We start from the raw sequence: 13,802 nt of genomic DNA, 5'->3' as shown, positions 1-13,802 counted from the left end.
CCCCAGCAACACTGTTTATTCAAGGGCTTTTCAGGGAGCCGCTGCCTACACTGACAGGGACAAGGAGGCAGAGCATATTGCTGTCTGTTGTTGCTGCTGCTGCAGTTTTAGCACAAACTGTGAGCACGTCTGTGGGCATTTGTCTGTCAGCAGAGAGGTCAGTCCAGACTTCTCTCACGGGAAGGCGATGGCTGGAGTGCTATTCCTAAGGAAGCAAAGAACAAGGGGTGGAGAGAGGAGTCCCCGGAATTGCATGGCTTGGGGCTTGGTCCAGACTGCGTGGCGAGGAGGGAAAGCAGGCCCAGCAGAGGGCGCCACCGCGCTGGCTCTCATCTCCCGCGCAATGTAGGCAACGGGGCGGTGTTCAGGAAGGCCAAGGAAGGATCGATTCAATACTGTACCCCCACCCCACCCGCCTCTGCCTCCCTCCTTCTCCTATCTCTTCTCTCCTCCCTGCCCCCTCCCTCCCTTCCCACCCCTCTCTCAGTCTTTCTTTCTTTCCATCTCTAGCCCCTCATCCCCCTCCCCAACTTGAGCAGCTCACCCCAGGGAACCTCAAGTCTAGTAACTGAGTGTTAATTATGTCTGAGTGGATTCTGGAGAAAAAGAAAACCATATACTGTATCAGCAGAGAAATGGTTTCACTATGAGGAAACTAATGATGCTTTTATCAGGAACAATATAAAGATTGCTTTTTTACTAGTGTGTGTCCCATAGGGTTCAGGGCTATGAGATATTTCTGTATCTGGCTTTAGGTTCCTCTGAGCTTTTACATAATCAAATCAATAGAGCCATGATTCACCCTCTGGCAACAACTGCTCCCTGCAAGTTTGCTGTTGCTTCTTTAGTGGCGAAAGAGAAAATAAATAAATATATGGAAAGGAACTTATTATGAATCTGTAAACATTGATTTGTTTCGTCTTCAGTTTTCCTTTTTAATTGCTCTGCATACACATGTACGCACACACTGTGAGTGTCTAAGTTCACAGCCGGTCAGAGAATGAGGTGACTGGCGATTGCCCAGGTATTTGCCATTGTCTGATGGGAAGATACGGGTTCTGTTGAGCAGAATCAGAGGTGGAGATGTGCTGCTTGCCTGTCCTCCCGTGTCCTTTTCAGACATTTTATTCATCTTCTTTCCCATCCCTGTGAATTCCCTACATTCCAGGCATGATTTTGGTTCTTCCCTTTTTTTTGAGTTATATTGTTTTTATCAGAAATTTCTCTCCCCTCCGCCTGGCAGAAATGATCACCCTTGGACCTACATCTGTCCCCAGCAGCATCAGTGAGGCCGTAGACTTCTCACCCTCCTCAGCCCCCATTCTAAGAGCAGCTGGTTAGGACCTCAGTGAGAATACAATATGGGAGATATGGGAGTGGGCAGGAGCAGAGAGAGCAGATCTCACCATTTACTCTGGAGACACATCTTTCCTTCTCATTTCTCCTATCCCCAAACCTCCGAGTTCATAGAAAGAGAGCGCCAGGAATAACTCCTGAATTCTTTCAGGACACATGCAGTTTGCCACTCCTTTCCCTCCTTTCTTTAAGTAAATAAGCAAAGGCATCTTTCAGGCTAAAACAGGGGGGAGGATTCAGTGTTGTGCTACTGTGTCATCTACTTTTCACAGGCAAATCTGGATGACCAGGGCCTCAAAATACAGGTGTTTCAGTGTCACTTGCTGCTTTGCATTGACGAAGTCAACTGATAAAATAGGTATGTTCAGCTGGGCTTGGAGAAATAAAAACAGGGCCTCACTGGCAGTCCAGCTGGTCACAGGGACAGGCAATGGTTGTTTTGTATTTTCTACTCCAGTCCCCAACTTACAGGCCTTGTTCATAGATATGCTTCATTTTTCCCATCCTTCAGAAGAAGAAAAACATTAGAAGAAATAACAGAGACGAGGAAGGAAAGAAAAGCCACTTATGTAATCAGGTGTGCTGGGCCCTGGGGATGACAGTATCACAAAAATAAAATGGCTCCCTAATGATGACAGTCTTATTACCAAAGCCATGTTCCTGTGACCGTGCTGCCAGGCTCCTCTGAGAGGACAGCAATGACAGAATTCTGTAAGGACCTACCTTCTTTGGGTAAATATTTGTCCCTAAAGAACATCATCTTTCAGGACCCTCAATCCTCCTATATTCTGGGAGTTCCAGGCATTTGGACAGATGGGATCCAGCTTGGGTTTCAGGAAAGAAAGGGACTTTCACACTGCACTGGGGATTGTGATACCAGCAACACAGTGTATTAGCATACAGACAATGGCAATGGTGGCCATTTATTGAACATCTACCTTGTACCAAAGACTGTGCCAGGAGCTTTGTGCAGATTATTGCATAAGTTAACTTTAACCCTCAAGACAGTGTAGCAAAGAAAGGCTTATTATTCCCATAATTGGGAATTGAGACTCAAAAAGATTACATAATTTGCTCAAGGCCACAGAACTTTTACAAGACTGAGCGGGGGTTCCAACTAAGTCTCTTTGAGCCTCAAATCTCTGGTCTTCCTGCCATGCCAGCATCATAGAAAGTGTTGAAAACATGCCAAGTTAACCTTCAATGGATCCTGGACAGCTTTATTTAAAAATTATATAATTATGTACTTTAAAAAAAATTCAAAATCTTATTGTTACCACATTAAATCAGGGATATTATTCTTAGAAAAAGGCTATTCTTTGGCTTACAAAAAAGGGAATCACTGTAAATCAATTAAATAAATATATTGAGATGACAGGGAGGATAGATACAGTCAAAATCATGAAGGAGATGAACAGATGACTAGAGGTTGGGGGATGCCACAGCTGGCTGTGCTGCCTTGGAGGGCAGTGAGAATGTTGTTAGTAGCTGCTTACAATGTTGTGTAGAGAAGGAGTCTGAGGCCCTACATGTTGTCTGTTAGTGACGTCTGCCATGGCGCACGGGGCAGCCCTGGGGGTTGCTGGGGGTAACAGCCACTTGTGAGGTCTCCTTGCTCTCTTGAATCAAGCCCATCATGCTCCTTTTTCAGAGGAGGAGGAAGCCCACAGAAACTAACTGAACTCTTCAAATGTCTCAAGGCAATGATTCTATACCAGTTGCCTCTTTCTAACAGGCCCAAAGATTTACTCGTGGTCCCCAGTCAGTATATTTTGTCTTTTGGGGAGTGGGGATCATGGTTTTGAGTAATTTCACCCAGTTTAGATTCTTTCCAGTAGAAAGGCAGACCTGGTTGAGAATCCTGCTTTATTCCACGTGTGCTACAGGAAGTAACCATATCCCTTTTAACCTCTGAAGTTTCTTCCTCTGTGTAGTGAAGAACATCATCATCACAGTGCTGCTGTGAGGGTTGAATGAAATAAACTACATACAGCACCAATTATGAAATGCAAAGTAGAAGTTCAATAAATGGTACCTAATGTTCTCTCTTTGCCTTGTCTACAAAATGGATACTTGTTAAAAGCCTACCAGGTGCCTCAACCTTTAACCAGTAGGGTTTTCACTACCATGAAAGCAAGGGGCAATTCCGTTTCCCAAGCATGCTCGGGAGGCTCTGCTGACTCTCCCAGGCCTTCACGGTCATCATCATTGGGCATGCAGCCCACCACCCTCCCAGCACAGACACACAGATCCCAACCACATACTCTCAACCAGAAATATCCAAAAATACACTAAGAAAAATCTAATAATACTTACTTGAGGTTTTTGAACTCCTTGGGGATAGGTAGATACAAGGCAGTAAACCAGCATAGGGAAAGAAAAATAGCAAAAAAATAAAAAACAAAACCCTAATAAATCCCATAGGAAGGAAATGGAACCCCCCACCCACCCCCAAAATGGATCTAAATCGTGTGGTTGCTGGAGCTGCTTTCCTGAAAAGAGGGCCAGAAACTGAGAGCACAGAGCGCTTAGACCGGAATTGTTTTCTAAACAGATTTTTTTAGGGTATATTTTTCACATGTATTACCCTTTCTCAAAACGGCCTGGCCAAAAGTAGTAACAATGCTATACTATTAAACTTAAATTCGGGGCCTGTGTCGGCTGAGGGACCCAGCTGGGTTTCTTCTGGCAGCTGGAGAAAGAAGGGGGCAGGAAAGTGCCACTGCACCCTTTTACCCTCAGGTGCCCATTTGGTGCCGACTGGGGGATGCTTGATTGAACTTGGCCCCCAGCTAAGAACGGTGAGGGCAGAAGTGGGGGAACAGTAAGAGAAAGTTTAAAAAATAATGAAGAGACATAGGTATGTTGAGAAGGAAAAAAAAAAAAGAAAAATCACATCTGCATATTTTCTGAACCAGCAAGAGAGGCTATGATTACAGCTTCATTTTGTGTTCCTTGTTAAAAAGAGGCAGGGCCTCTTAGGAGTTGGCAGGGGTGCCTAGAGGTAGGGTAAGAAGAGGGTGGAGAATGGCCCAAGTTTTATTCAAAACAGTAGGTTTTAGCTAAAGCCAAGTTGGGCAAAAGACATGTTCACAAGTCATCACCAGTTGTGGCCAAAGAAAGGTCACTTTCCATCTTGTAATTTTCCATGGTCCTTGGGGACCAAATTGAAAGCTTTAGGGCTTTGCCTTTGTCTTCAGGAAAGCAAACTCAGCTTGAAGTACAAGTCCCTGGTGGCACACTGGGTCACACTGCCACAGTGAAAGTCCACCCACACCCTGACTTGTTGGAGGCTACCTGAGGAACGGTCTGTAGTGAGAGCTGAGTGAGTTTATTGATCTCATTGGAAAATGGGCATTTCAGCTTCTCTCCAAGGAACCAGCCCAGATATGTCAGCAAAGAGTCCCTTTGGACACATCGACCCAAGCTGAAAAATGTACGAAAACACTTCATGTCTACTGATTCTGATACTGCTAGCTGTATTGTCTGATGGTCCATCCAAGAAGAAAGGGAGGGACTGGGAACAGTGACTACCTCTCTCTGAAGTCCTGTGTCTGCACCAGAGCAGCCTCACAGGCCTATGGGCAGGCGTGGAAGCTGTCAAGGACCCACCAAGCCTTGGCACAAAGATTGTTGCAACTGGGAAGAATCTTTAGCTCACAGATGTTTTGCAGCAATGGATGGAACAAAAAAAAAAAAAAAGTCTGTTAGTGCCACCAGGCCTTGCAGTTGGAATCTGAGTTTGGGCTGCTAGAACATGACCAAAGGAAACAAATGTTTGACCAGACATCTGAGAACATCTGTTGTGTTTTGCTTGTGTGGATGCAGACTGCTGGGCTGAGGTGTCTGCTTTTGGCTGAGATGCAACATAGAGGCCCACTGCAGACATGTGCCATGCCAAATACAGGCAAAGCCAACCTCGGGGATTGCACTGGTTTCTGTTTAAATCCCTCAGTAAGATGGGTTTCCCCCTGTTCTATTCCAAATCTAAACTTACAGTGGTTGAAGAGACGGGACAAAAAAACGGATGTGTGGTTTGAACCCTCTGGACTTTGAGCTCTTTGTTTCTCTCCTTCTCCTAACTTGGATACCAAAGAGCCTCAACTCACCACTGCTTGGACCACCCCACAACAGCCCCACTTCTTTTCTGACCAGGACAAGAAAGGGGCTCCTGAGGGAAAGGGTTTCTAATAGACCCATCCTGGGATACCCTGGAGGCAGTAAAAAAAGGGAGGAAAGAAAGAAAACCAACTCTGTTCTGGTGATGTTTACGTGGGCTTTTTAAGAATGTCCAGGCTCCTGTCCAGTGGTGGCTGCCGTTTCTCGGTGGCAGAGATGATGCCTGGTTTATTCTTAGTAAAGTGTTTAGGACGCTGAGCCTGAGGGGCTCTGGAATGGAAAAACAACAAAATCAAACAAACTGGAGGCCTGCTCTGCCTGGCTCCTAGAGACATGCAAAGCTGGGCAAAGGAAGGAGATTGAGGTGGGACTGAGACATTGCTGCATTGTGAATGCCCCGTTTCCCCACCTCCTGCCCCCCCAAATCATGATTGTTTTATGTGGTTATTTTTCCCTTTGGTGAGGAAAATGGGATGTGGTGTCAATTACTGGGAAAAATATACAAAGTCCTAATGGCTAATCTATTCTTCTAAGTATGTGGAAGGCTACTACACCTAAGAGACTTGATCTAATTGTATAATAAAACTCAAATCATTTCTAGCCAGATTGGACATGCCAGGGCTGCTGCTGCCGCCGCCGCCGCCACTGCCCTGGGCAGAAGAGAGGTGAGCTGACCCTGGAAATTGCTCGTGGGTAAAATCAGTGGAGGATCTGAAGGCAGTCGGGAATATGGCTGCGGGGAGCAATGAGGGACGATAAAGATGTTGTACCGTAAATAGTATCTTCTTGTTTTATGTGTCTCTGTGGTGGCAGTTGTTTTCTCCGCTAGAATGTCTATGTCAAGAGTCTAACCTTGGAGAGAAATCCACAATACTGCTCCATGATGTTCTCTCCTTTCTTCCTCCTTCCCTGGACTCATCGTTTATAGGTTGTCGTTTAAAAAACTCACAGCACCAAGCATTTTCACATAATTTGTCTAGTTTAATTTCCTCCTCCCGACGACCCTCCCAGGAAAATCCAATTATCATTTTACAGATGAAAAATCGAAGAGAGGCTAAGTTGTCCAAAGTTGAATGGCTAAAAAATGATGGTGCCAGGACTCAAACCCAAGCTTTCTAACTCATGTTGGCCTTTTCTGCTCTTCCACAGCTGTCCCAGTTTGGGGCCAGCAGGCCCTCTTTGCAAAGCCCTGTTAAGTGATTTTGGTGTCAGGGCATGGTGGAGACCTGAGGCTTGGGAGGAAGGTATGTGCAGTGTGGAAGTGGTGGAAACACATTTCCTAAAATTAACTTTCTCCTTTCAACTCTTTCTGATCTGATCTAAAAACATGAAAAGGCTTGCAACCACCCCCTTGCATGTAAATCCAATGACAGAGTCTTAGGCCACCACAAAAGGCAAAGCCTCTGTTTATTTAAGCATTGGGATTTAAAAAAGAAAAAAAAAAGAACAATACATCTGGGAGTAGAAGTCTTTGGGTTATAAATGAGCTCTAGCCCCACCAAAGAAAAAAGTAATAATTATAATAAAAATAATGGCACCATATTCTCTGATAAACCAGTGCCAGAAAAGCTCTTGGGGATCAAGTTTTGTCAGTCCCCAGCTTTTACCAATTTAAATTCTTGGCAGAGTATTAAAAAAAAAAAAAAAGTATAAGGTATTTGAAACTCCAGTCCCTCAGGTACTAAATCTAGTGTTTCCTGGCAATAGATGAATATTGCTGGAGTGAAAACCTAGCATCACAGGACCATATCTCCATGGCTGTTCATATTTATACTTAACAGACAAATATGTCATTCTTTCCGGATCCCTTTATGGGGCCAAATTTTTTTTTTTTTCTCACGTGTTACCCACCCACTTCTGATAAAAAAGCCCAGGACACAGACTTTGAGTTAGCAAGATGCTCTTTGGTATCAAAAACCATGCTTCCCCCCAGCTGCTTAATTCCCTAAGCCACAGGTATAATAAAGTAGGAACAGGATTCTAGACACACAAACCACGGTGGAGATTGTGAGCGGGCGCAGGATCGATGTAGCCTGGTGACATTCATTTCTTGGTCCCTTCACATGTTCTTGTTCTTCATAGGGTGGTTGTGATCCACAGAGAGAGTTGGAGCTAAGATGATTTTGCCAGAACTTGGATTGGCAGAGGCTGTGTGACTCTAGGCAGTTAGCAAAAGGACCACTTTTCAGTGTTAAGGTCTACACTCGTTCATAAACTATGGATCATTTTCTCTATTCGGGGGTCCTGCAGTTCCACTTCATCATAAAGTGTTCTCTAGTTGCCTTTCAGAATGAGAATATCTTTTCTATTCCACTCTTGTTTTTTTTTTTTTTTTTTTAAGATGGAGTCTTGCTCTGTCGCCCAGGCTGGAGTGCAGTGGCACGATCTCGCCTCACTGCAACCTCCACCTTCCAGGTTCAAGCGATTCTCCTGCCTCGGCCTCCTGAGTAGCTGGGACTGCAGGCGCCTACCACTATGCTCGGGTAATTTTTGTATTTTTAGTAGAGACGGGGTTTCACTGTGTTAGCCAGGATGGTCACAACCTCCTGACCTCATGATTCACCCGCTTCGGCCTCCCGAAGTGCTGGGATTACAGGCGTGAGCCACTGCGCCCGGTCTATTCTCCTTCTAATTAAGTTTCTTCTCTTTTCTCTCCTCTAACCCCTGCTAATGGCATTAAACGTAGCCTGGAAATATCTCAGATTATTCACCTCCCTGAGTCTACAGACCACATTTCAACCTTTATCACATAAGAAGGGAAGAGAACACACATTAACTGAACACCTACTAGCCTTTGCGCTCTGTGCTTACTCCTTACCCAACTTTAAACTTGGATGATGAAACTCACAAGCCTCATGGAGAAAGGAATGGAATTAACATCTTCAGTGCTTTGAGACCCTGAGAAACACTTTATAAAATATTGCAATGTGACATGTCCATTTCTTTGTCCAATCTGGAGTTTCATATTTTTGTAAGTGGAAAATGCATCCTTTAACTTTCAGAAAAATGAGTTTTCGGTTAAAGTGTTAAGATATCTCAACCCTCTGTATTTCATAAAATATTTATACCATAACCTGAGGGACACAGAGATGTCTCAGCAGGAATGGAAAATAACTGGGGTGAGGATTTTCAAAAAGAAGTTGCCACGGGAACTTTCCACATATTCTGTGAGTACCACTTAAGCTTTAGCCCACACAGCAGACTTTCCTTAGCTCAGGCTGATGAGATGCTACTCAGCTGTCTAAGGCATCTTCTGGTAACAGCAACAAGGTCGACTTTTCTTTTAGTTCTCCTGCTCCCAAAATAAGGCAGCTGCCCAGGGCAGCCTCTTGCTCTCTGCCCTTTCTTTCTGTTCCCTTTATAGAGTTGCTCATCTAGTCTCTCAATTTCAGCCATGCCCCATGCTGACCCCTCCTTAGGGTCTCAGTCCTATGTGCTTAGCTGCTTGTGGGACATTTAACATGCTTGCCTCACTTCAAACTCAACATTCCCTGAAACAAACCCTTTTCCTCCCAGAGTTTCAAATTTGAGCCAATGTCCCAATTTTCTGAGTACACACATCTGCAATACCAAAACCCTTCTCACTCTCCTGTCTTTCCTAATATTAACAATGGTTGCCATGTATTAATAATCGTGGCTAATTTTAGTTAGATTCTTCCATATGCCACTGTCATTTTACAGAGGAGGAACAAGCTCATAGATGGGAAGGGACTGGCCCAAGGTCACCTCACTGCCTGTGATGCTACAAGAGGTGGGTGTCAATTCTGATCTGGGTCTGTCCCTCCTCAGAGCCTACACTCACAACCTCTCCACACTTTGTGGCAATCAGGCAGAGCCCCATGAGTTCTTCCCAAGAAATATCTCTTGAAGCCATAAACATCGGTCTATTCCCAGTTCAGCTTGTCTCTCACCACCTTTCTCCTGGACTGATTTCCCTGGCTTCAACCTTTTTCCATCAGAAACAACATCAACAGCTCATCTTGTTAAGGTGTGCCATGTTTACCATACTGAGCAAGAAGCAACCTCCAGTGGTTCCCAGGAGAGCAGCCTTGCCCAAACTATGTTTCTGGAGTATTCCATATACATCCCCTCGTTGGAGGAGTGAGAATCTGCTCTGTGCCAGGAAGTCAATGAGACAAATGAATGGAGTTTCATGGTAATAAAAAAGTAGACGTTGAATTAAAAACTGCACAGGTGATGAATGTTTCTAAGAAAAATGCAGAATGCTTTTGGGAGCCCCTGAAAGGTGAGCCAATCTCACCTAGCTGGCTGGTCAGGGAGGTTTCTTTGAAGAAGATCCACACGCTCTTTGTGGGTGTATACTGGGTTGAGGAAAGCTAAAAAGTCATGTCTTTGTTCTAGGTCTTCTCAGAGTGTGACAATGTGCTAGAATGTAGTATGACTTTTTTGAGGCGGTGACTTTGTACACAGCATCTTCCAAGTGTCCTTCATGTTGCTGCCCTCTTTCGTGAAGCATCTTAGAGGGTGGGTGTTCCATAGCATACTAGTTTAAGAAAGACTGCCTAGAGGATAAAATCCAAGTTTGTTATCCTGGCCTTGGTGTTCCAAACACAATGACTAACTTGACTTGAATATTGTTGCCCTGCCCTGCCCATCCACCTCACCTCCTGTTAGTGCATCCCCTTCCACAGGAGTGTAGCCATTTGCTATTAACGTGGCTCTATGCTGCTCATCAGACACACAGGCCCCCCCTCCCACAGAGAATACTGCCTTTTCCCCCAACCCTTGTCAAGTCATTCTCCACTCTCCAAGGTCCAACTGGAAATTCCTACTACAACCAAGAAAACACTTTCCCTTTCATTTTATTAGTTCATGTGTCTCTTGCATTTTTCAGTCCTCTAACCCTTAGCTATATGATTCAGTTAGATTAGGTAGATATTGGAATCTAAAGACCTTGTTTCTAGTCCCTGCTGTGAATCCACTCTGTGCAACCCTATGCTCTTGGCCTTTCTAAGTTTCAGCTTTCTCATCAGTGAAAAAGAAGTACTGTTCCCTCAGAAGCTGAATTGGTTTTTCCTTTAACGAGTGTTTTGTTGTTGTTGTTTAAAACAAAACAAAAACAAAACAAACAAAAAAACAAGAATGTGGAGAGAAGACATCTTTGCAGAAACGCTGTCTCTTGGTCTATTGAGCTAGAACATCCAGGCTCTGTGCAGAACTCTCCATGAGTTCTCTGTGCGTCCAGGCAGCATGCTTTGGTTGTTTCCCTCAACTCTGCTTCTCTGCTCCCAATACTTCTATCAAAGGAATGAATCAAAGAAAAGCAGTAATGAGTCTAGTAAAGCAGATGATTGGCGGCTAGGAGCGGTGTGATTGGCCTGCCAGTTGGGGCCTGGGTGCCGTGGGAGGACTGATGTGAATCCACGTGTGAGATTCAGCTGCGTATTGATCAAGTCCATTTGCACGGGAACCTCATCATCAGCTCCTGCTTAAGCCCTCGCTTCCCCGGTAATTGACTCTCGCATATTGATTAAGATGTTGATGTGTCCCAGGATTTCTCGGTGGTGATGCAGGCGCGCCTCCCGGCAGGCCAGGCTGGCAAAGCTCTTGCTGCACGGCTGTCACCAGGCACTCCTTAATGGATAAAGCTGTCATCTGAGAGCTGGAATGTCTTGCAGGCACAAAGACGAAATTAACTGTTCAATAATGTATGGGGCACGGAAAAAACTTTACCCAACAACTCGAATTGATTGCTGTAAGTGTTTTGACTGCACTTGCCTGCTTTGCATAAAGTCAGCGACTTTGGCCAGCCTGATGTTCACGTACATCCATTTCTCGGTCTCTTTCAGAATAAGAGTTGCGAGACTTCAGCGGCTGCCAGGAATGGGCTGTCTGGAGGGAAGGGGGAAAAGGGGTTGGGGAGTAGAGGGCACCACTGACACCGCTCCCTTGAGAGCCTTCAGCGATTTCTGGGCTTTAAAACAATATGTTACTGGCAGTTTATTGGAATCTTGCTGGAATGGATCAGCTTGGGCGAGTTGGGTGAATCACCGGGTATGGAATTCCTGGAGCTCTGTGTCCTCACTTTGCCCCTGGCTTGCCTCCTCTCCTTCCCTGTTAGGCTGGGACCTCTTGCAGAGAGAGGCTGTCAGTCAGACCTATGGGAGGAGGTCTGCTCTTGGTCACACATTTAACACCAGTTTGATAAACAATTTTCATGCATTTAAGTTGGACCCTGCTTATTATTTGGGACTTGGTTAAACACGTGCTGTCTAACAATCCCACAGGTACTAGAAACCACTGTATGTGTCTCCTCCACTTCTCCCTCTCTAACCTGGAAAAGGGGGAAAAGACCAAGGTAGCAAAGCTATACTCTACATGTTTTCTGCCAAGCTCAGCCCTTTAAAAACATAACAAGATCCTTTGAACATAGCTCTGTTTTATCACAGGATCTTTATTGAAGTTTTAATCAACACAAGCAGCTGACAAAATAGGAGACTGTAGATTCGGCTGTACATTATGTATCTTCCTTGTGAGTCTGAAAAAAAATCATCACATTAAAAGAAGAGAAAATAAACAGCCTCGTTTAAAAAACAAACGAATCCCACCAAACCAAGGAAATCCTTTCACACCCGAAGGAAGGCCTGCCGTGTGGCGTGCCGACTGCAGCCCCAGAGTTCGGAGCCGCATGGAGATCATTACCGTAAAACAAATAACCGTCTCATTTTTGTCACCCACTCTGAGTGAACTCAAAACCTCAGGCCCACGTCCAGAGATTCCTTCTCCACAGGCCCAGCCAGCTACAAAGGGAAGGAGGGTACCAGCCCCTATGTCCAAATCCTTATCTTTTCTCGGTCCAGCCACTGTGCCATGGCTCTGGATGGTGGTGCATCATTCTGGCTGGCAGAGTCCCCTCCTCACTACTGCCTCAATCTCCTTTACTTGCTTCCTTTCTTCCCAAAGGAAGGGTCTCCACTTAGTGTGTGAGGGAGCACTGGATGAGAGGGAGGAGTGCTTTCCTCTTTCTATCCCAGTCTCAGTTCTCTTTTTGAAGCCCTTCTGCTGTCTTGCACTCCAAGAAAGGTGTCTCCCAGGCCTACACAGTGATGTTATTTCCACAAGTGGTGTAATGGAAACTATTGAAAAGATGGATCCTGGGGGCTACAGCCCAACTGGTGGGACTCTTGCTTTTCTGGTCAAAGTGATGTCTCTTTTCACTGAGAAAAGAAGCTAAGTCTATGTCAAAGAGGCCTCAGGGGCGGGTGGTGCCGTGGAGTGTTGTGATGGAGAGCCAAGCTCTTTAGTTGTTTAGATCTGGATTTGAATCTCAGCTCCGCCTCTCACAAAGTATGGGCCTAGCACGTGGTGAGGTTCTCGAAATATGCATTGACAGAAGGAATGCATAGGGAGGAGGAGGATGGGCAGGATGTGGTCCAGATGGGGCACCCAAGCAAGGAGAACATACAAAGTGTGAGAAAGATGAGCTGGATATGGTCCCTCAGAAAGGTTTCTTGAAATAACAGATGAATCCCTATTGGCACAGAAGCATTGAAAGGTCCGAGCTAGGACTAAGCACACTGGGGATGACAGGATTGGCCTGAGCATCCTTGGGGAGTCTGGAGGGTTGTGTGGTGCCACGGGCACTGTTGGAGAGCCTCAAAGGCCAGGCGGGGCCTGGGAATGAGCATCTGATTCTGGAATAGGACAGTGGCAGGATCTGTCCTTTGGGAATGATTACTTGGCCATAGTGGAATGATGGTAAGTGTGCCAGTAGGAGGAGCCTAGACACAGGCTTTGTCCAGGATGGCCACCTTGTGTTGGGTATCAAGGACCAGAGCTAAGACTCTTAGCATCAGATGAGGAAATGACATGGTCTTGGCAGGTCTTGGGGGAGATGGCTGCCCAGTCATCCTGATCCTATGAATACTGTGGTGGCATTCATATCAGAGTTTCCATCTGAGAGTAAGATTTTCCAGGAAGCTTCCCTGGAAGTTCTGTTTCTGTGCATCTTATCAATTTGCAACCACATCCAGGGAACTGGGCCAGTAGGCCAAGACTTCTTCCTGTCATCCTTCCCCTCCCTTGCTTTCCTCAGATACCTGTTCCCTGTGTGCTCTGGCAGATGGTGGAGATACAATGACGAGACACATCAGGTTCCTCATTCCCAGATGTTCTCAGCCCAAAGGAGGTAGACAAACCAATACGCAGGCATGGCCAAAGTGCAGAGGAGGCCAAGAGAACAGGCTGACTGACTCAGATGGGAAGCACAGTTCACAGAGACTCATAACTCCCTATTGATCAAGAGCACAGAGGAACTTGTCCTCTCCAAAAAAGTAAGAGAGGTTCCAAACCTTACTCACTGCAGT

At 45.5% G+C, this 13,802-nt stretch overlaps 1 protein-coding gene across 2 annotated transcripts in view; it reads right to left on the bottom strand.

Annotated features, from left to right (window-relative positions):
* Nucleotides 1–11,870: 11,870 nt before the first annotated feature.
* Nucleotides 11,871–13,802, bottom strand: part of C14H9orf92 (chromosome 14 C9orf92 homolog) — a 73,381-nt gene continuing 71,449 nt past the window's right edge. For both annotated transcript variants that reach the window (XM_026453872.1, XM_023197168.1), the window contains exon 5: nucleotides 11,871–11,974. In XM_026453872.1, the coding sequence (XP_026309657.1) occupies nucleotides 11,902–11,974 (73 nt within the window). In that variant the 3' untranslated portion in view covers nucleotides 11,871–11,901. The remainder of the gene's footprint in view (nucleotides 11,975–13,802) is intronic.

This window comes from Piliocolobus tephrosceles, chromosome 14 (assembly GCF_002776525.5).
Source record: "Piliocolobus tephrosceles isolate RC106 chromosome 14, ASM277652v3, whole genome shotgun sequence".
Taxonomy (NCBI): Eukaryota; Metazoa; Chordata; class Mammalia; order Primates; family Cercopithecidae; genus Piliocolobus; species Piliocolobus tephrosceles.
This window is presented reverse-complemented; position numbering and strand designations above follow the sequence as displayed.